We start from the raw sequence: 6,786 nt of genomic DNA on the forward strand, positions 1-6,786 counted from the left end.
TTGCTTTTGTTTCCCTTGTCTTTGGGGACATGTCTTGAAAGGAGTTGCTGTGGACTAATGTCCAAGAGGTAACTGCCTATGTTCTCGTCTAGGATTTTGATGGATTCCTGTCTCACATTGAGATCTTTCATGCATTGTGAGTTTATCTTTGTGTATGATGTAAGGGAATGGTCCACTTTCATTCTATATGTAGCAGTCCAATTTTCCAAGCACCATTCATTGAAGAGTCTGTCTTTTTTTCCATTGGATGTTTTTTCCTGATTTTTCACAGATTAATTGATGAGAGAGTTGAGAGTCCATTTCTGAGGTCTCTGTTCTGTTCCATTGGTCTATGTGTCTGTTTTTGTGCTAGTACCATGGTTCCAAACTCCTCTTTTGAGGCCAGCATTGCCCTGCTCCGAAACCAGGCAAAAACTCCATCAAAAAGGAGAATTACAGACCAATATCTCTGATGAACATGGATGCCAAAATACTCAATAATAAGATCCTAGCCAATAGGATCCAACAGTACATTAAAAGGATTATTTACCATGACCAAGTGGGTTTTATGCCTGGGATGCAACGGTGGCTCAACATTCACAAATTAGGCAATGTGATAGAGCACATAAACAAAAGAAAACTCTAGAACCATATGATCTTCTCAACTGATGCAGAAAAAGCATTTGACAAAATACAGCACCCTTTAAAAAAATTTTTTTTTAAATTTATTTATTTGACAGACAGAGATCACAAGTAGGCAGAGAGGCAGACAGAGAGAGAGGGGGAAGCAGAGAGCCCAATGCAGGGCTCGATCCCAGGACCCCGGGATCATGACCTGAGCCGAAGGCAGAGGCTTTAACCCACCGAGCCACCCAGGTGCCCCCCAATTTTTTTTATTTTTCAGTGTTCTGAGATTCATTGTTTATGCACCACACCCAGTGCTCCATGCAATACGTGCCCTCCTTAATACCCACCTCCAGGCTTACCCATCCCCCCACCTTCCTCCCCTCCAAAACCCTGTTTTGTTTCTCAGAGTCCACAGTCTCTCATGCTTCATCTCCCCTTCCAATTTTCCCCAATTCACTTTTCCTTTCCTTCTCCTAATGTCCTCCATGTTATTCCCTATGCTCCAAAAGTAAGTGAAACTATATGATAATTGATTTTCTCTGCTTGACTCATTTCAGTCAGCATAATTTCCTCCAGTCCCATCCATATTGATACAAAAGTTGGGTATCCTTTCTGATGTACAGCACCCTTTCTTGATTAAAACTCTTCATATTGTAGGGATGGAGGGAACTTTCCTTAATTTCATAAAAACCATCTATGAAAAGTTCACAGCAAAGAAAGAATGAAACTGGATCACTTTTTTAAAAAATTTCTTTTCAGCGTAACAGTATTCATTGTTTTTGCACCACACCCAGTGCTCCATGCAATATGTGCCCTCCCTAATACCCACCACCTGGTTCCCCCAACCTCCCACCCCCCGCCCCTTCAAAACCCTCAGGTTGTTTTTCAGAGTCCATAGTCTCTCATGGTTCACCTCCCCTGGTGAATATTTCCCTCAACTCCCTTCTCCTCTCCATCTACCATTGTCCTCCATATTATTTGTTATGCTCCACAAATAAGTGAAACCATATGATACTTGACTCTCTGCTTGACTTATTTCACTCAGCATAATCTCTTGAAACTGGATCACTTTCTTAAACCATACCTAAAGATAAACTCAAAATGGATCAAAGACCTTAGTATGAGGCAGGAGTCCATCAAAATCCTAGAGGAGAAAACAGGCAACAACCTCTTTGACCTCAACTGTAGCAACTTCTTACTAGACATGTCACCACAGGCAAGGGAAACAAAAGCAAAAATAAACTATTGGGACTTCATCTAGATAAAAAGCCTCTGCATAGTGAAGGAAACAATCAACAAAACTAAATGGCAGCCTAGGGAATAGGAGAAGATATTTGCAAACGACATATCTGTTAAAGGGTTAGTATCCAAAATCTATAAAAAACTTATTAAACTCAACCCCCAAACCCCAAATAATCCGGTCAAGAATTGGGCAGATAACATGAATAGACACTTTTCCAAAGAAGGCGTCCATATGGCTAACAGAAACATGAAAAGATGCTCAATGCCACTCATCATCAGGGAAATACAAATCAAAACCAGATGATACCACCTCACACCTGTCAGAATGGCTAAAATTAACAACACAAGACACAACAGGTTTAACTATACATTTGTGAAAACTCATTGAAATGTACATTTTAAGTGGATGGATTTTATTGTATGTAAATTATACTTTGCTAGACTTGAAAAAAGAGAACCATTTATATATGGAAAGATTGGAGTGCTACATGAGGTTTCCCAATGGTAAGATTTCCAGGGAGTCAGGAGGAGTCTGTGTTTTCACATTTTGTAAAGTTTGTGTGATATGTGAAGTGATCCCATCACATGATTTAATATTAAAATTATTATTTAATTACTTAACATTTAATAAAAATTCTATTACATACATGAGCCTTACTTGTGGATAGGTTCAAGACATGGGACTGTACCTTCTATCAGTGTTCATGTCCAGTGAGAGATTAAAAGCAAGATGAGATATTTGTGGAGCATAAGAAATAACACAGAGGACATGGGGAGATGGAGAGGAGAAGGGAGTTGAGGGAAATTGGAGGGGGAGATGAACCATGAGAGACTGTGGACTCTGAAAAAACAATCTGAGGGTTTTGAAGTAGAGGGGGGTGGGAGGTTGGGTGAGCCTGGTGGTGGGTATTATGGAGGGCACATATTGCATGGAGCACTGGGTGTGGTTCATAAACAATGAATTCTGGTACACTGAAAAGAAATTTAAAAAATAAAAATAAAAAAATAAAAGCAAGATGAGAGAATAAAACAAAATCTGCAGAGAGGGAATCCAAGCACAGCAGACCACATAATGGTAATGCACTCAGGAACCTAGGGGAAATCCAGCACATCTATTTTCTTAGTTTTATGATCTATTTAAAAATATCTAGGTCAATTACATCTAGATCTTAAAAGAGGTGAAAAACCACAACTAATATCTGAATTATAGCTACAAATGTAATGAGTTTCTAAGATACCACTTTAAAAAAATTGTCTGCAGACAATGAATCATGGAGCACTATGTCAAAAACAAATGAAATACTGTATGGTGACTAACATAACAAAACAAAACAAACAAAACAAAACAAAACAAAACAAAATAAAATAAATTGTCCCAGACAATTTATAGGATAGGAACAGACAGACCACTGTTCCTATCTATAAGCTGACTAGCTTCGACTGAACATGTCTTCCACTCTGAAGTAGAATATGCAAAGTAGACTTATTTCAAGTGCTGATGGGGGAGAATGATGTGTGTAATAAGTTGGTCAAGTGATTACAAGAAAAATATGACATATTCATATTATTAATTAATTAAAAAAATCACACATAAGTGGAGTCTCTTCCACCCATGATTCATCAATGTTATTATCTACCACTAAGAGTGATAAATTAAAGGAAATGAATAAATCTTTTCAATATTAAAAATGAATTCTGCTTAGCAAAGAGTAACGATGTTTAAAAGAAAAATTTTACTGTCTCTTCAGTATGTCATTAACTAAGTCAAAGCAAATTAAACACATACTGTGGTTTGGGTTTTCTTTAATATTGTCATCTTCCTATAGGAATTACCAAATGATATTGACTTTTCAAGATTTATGGCCAGACTACTGGTTTTATTTTAAATTTTAAAAAGGCAAACAATGAGTCATGGAACACTATATCATAAACTAATGATATGCTGTATCATGACTAACATAACATAATAAAAATAAAAAATAGGAAGATAGCCTATTTTAAAAATTATGTTCAATTAGCCAACATATAGTGTTTCCTTAGTTTTGAAAGTTAGAGAAAGGGAGGTGGATGTGGGGATGGGGTAGCTGGGTGATGGGCATTAAGGAGAGCAAGTGATATGATGAACACTGGGTGTTATTTGCAACTAATGAATCATTTAACATTATACCAAAAACAAATGATGTACTCTACAAAGGCTAATTGAATTTAATTAAAAAAAAAGAAAGGAAATAAAATATGATGTGGCCTAATGGATATAGTGCTGCTAATTTGTCTTGTACCCAGTACTCCACAACAATTGAACTGCCTTTCTGAGGACTAAAATTTAAAAAAAAAAAAAAAAAGTAGTTTAACACATGCCAAAAAAAATAAATAAATAAAAAGCTACCCTATAACTGGGTGATGGGCATGAAGGAGGGCACTGAGGTAATGAGCACTAGATGTTATATGAAACTGAGGAATCACTAAGTTAACTCTGAAACTAAAAATGTGCTATATGTTAATTAAATTAAATTTCAATTTTAAAAAAGTTATCTTAATTTTTTTTAGAAATCATATTTTAATTTTTATTTTTTTCAGTGTTCCAAGATTCATTGTTTATGCACCACACCCACTGCTCCATGCAATATGTGCCCTCCTTAATACCCACCACCAAACCCCCTCCAAAACCCTGTTTGTTTCTCAGAGTCCACAGTCTCTCATGGTTCATCTCCCCCTCCGATTTCCCCTACCTCATTCTCCCTCTTAATTTTTAAATTTAAATTCAATTAGCAAAGGTATAGTACATCAGTTGTTTTTGATATAATGTTCAGTAATTCATTAGTTGAGTATATCACCCAGTGTTCATCATCAAAGCTACCCTAATTTATTAGCACCATGCCCAGTGACAAATTAAGTCATATAAAGATCTTCATTTTTCACCTTACATTTTCATTTCTTCCACCAGAAAATGAGTTATATTTACATAAAAAAGAGTGTCTACCTTTTATAATAGTGTTTGTCTATGTTAGCAAAAATGTAAAATCTAGAAGACATTTAGCTAACGAAGTAAATGAATGAGTAGATGAACACATGGATGGGTGTTTATCCATTTGAATAGATCTTTCTTTATACTCTTCACTGTAACCATTGTATATACCTATAGGGTAAAACACTCATAAAATTTAGTATCTTAAAATAGTATGCTTCAACCAAAGAACTGCATGCAGTTTGACCACTTAGCTAAATCAAATGCCTGTTAATGACCAAAGACTCCATTCATCTGTGCCTTTGCTATATTGTTCCCCTTTCTGTAGATAATAATTCTGAGTCCATAAATTAGCATATTATCCTTAAAACCCAGTCTCTAATTTCTATGGACACTAAATATGGAATTATTAAGGTTAAAGTGGTACAAACAAAAAAAGTTTTCTTTAGATAATATTTTCAGAATAAGCCAATAAAAAGAACCCAAAATTAGGACTGAACTTTTCTTATATATTTCCTGGGGTATAGAACAAAATAAGTATCAAAGAATCAGGGAAACCACCCTCCAAGATGGACAAGACTCTGAACAAAAATCGCAGGACAGAAATTGTGATCTCTCTGTCATATCTCCCTCTCCCACCCCACGAGTCTCCTTACTGCCCCTCTTACGTCTTTGTTTCTCAGAGTATAGATTAGAGGGTTGAGGCTAGGTGTGACTACAGTATAAAAGAGGGCAATGAACTTGCCTTGATCTTGAGACTTTCCTGATGGTGGCTGCAGATATATGCAGATGACAGGAATGAAAAAGAGGGACACAACCATAAGATGGGCTCCACATGTCCTAAAAGCTCTCTGAAGTCCGGTGGTTGACTGCATCCTCAGCACAGCCCTGGCAATGGCACTATATGAGCTGAGAATGAGGATGAGTGGTGTGAGAACAAAAATGGAGCTCATGATCAAGAGGGTCAGCTCATTCGCACGGGTATCAACACACGATAATCGCAGCAGTGCTGGAACTTCACAGAAGAAATGGTCCACTTGGCGATGTCCACATAAGGGTACCCAGAAGGTAAAGGAAGAATGAAGTGCTGAGGTGGTAAAGCCACTGACCCAGGAAGCCACAGCCAACAGGTGGCAGAAACGAGGATTCATGAGGACAGCGTAATGCAAGGGTCTACAGACAGCTGCATAACGGTCATAGGACATCACCACCAGGAGGACACACTCTGTGGTTCCCAATGCAAGGACAAAGTAAAGTTGAATCATGCAACCGGTGTAAGAGATGGTCTTTTCTGGGCCCCAGAGGTTGACCAGCAACTGAGGGATGGAGCTGGTGGTGTAGCAGAGATCCAGAAAAGAGAGGTTTGAGAGGAAGAAGTACATGGGCGTGTGGAGATGAGCATCCAGGTACGACAAGATAATGATAAACAGGTTGCCCACCAACGTCGTTAAGTAGAATATCAAGATAACCACAAAGAGAACTACCTCCAGATGAGGCCAGTTGGAAAAACCCAGTAGAACAAAGTAGTCTACAGAACTTGCATTTTCTCCCCTCATCATTCATTTTTCTCTGTACCTGAAGGAAGAATCATAAACTCAAAGGCTGCCCACTCATTGCCAATCTCCTACTCGCAGACTGGCAAAAACCTATGACATTTCTAAATACTGCTCTTATGAGAATAGCATTTTTATAGCTTTATTTTTATGTGTCATTCAGATATTTTTCTTGTCGTGGGTAAAATCAATAACTTTTCAAGAGAATGAGTTCTTTTCATGCATCCCTAAGTTAGTATTTGGGTAAATAAAAATTAAAGATCACATCCCACACAGCCAAAAGACAATTTTCATGAAAAATAATCTTTTTTAGTTTTACAAAAAGAAATGCTTTCACTTTATTCTGCTTTTATGTATTTCAGGGTTACTTCCTGTTTTGTGGGACAGAGAAAGGGACATCTTTAGTTTAAATAATCTTAC

General features: G+C 37.3%; 1 protein-coding gene across 1 annotated transcript; it reads right to left on the minus strand.

Annotated features, from left to right (window-relative positions):
• Positions 1-5,433: 5,433 nt before the first annotated feature.
• LOC308343978 (olfactory receptor 2J3-like) lies at positions 5,434-6,376 on the minus strand (the record flags this gene model as incomplete). The annotated part of the gene is given in 2 exon segments (XM_080805257.1): positions 5,434-6,358; positions 6,360-6,376. Coding segments are annotated over 2 exon segments (942 nt in total).
• Between the last annotated feature and the right edge of the window lie 410 nt (positions 6,377-6,786).

This window comes from Martes martes (genome assembly GCF_963455335.1).
Source record: "Martes martes genome assembly, chromosome: 6".
Lineage (NCBI taxonomy): Eukaryota > Metazoa > Chordata > Mammalia > Carnivora > Mustelidae > Martes > Martes martes.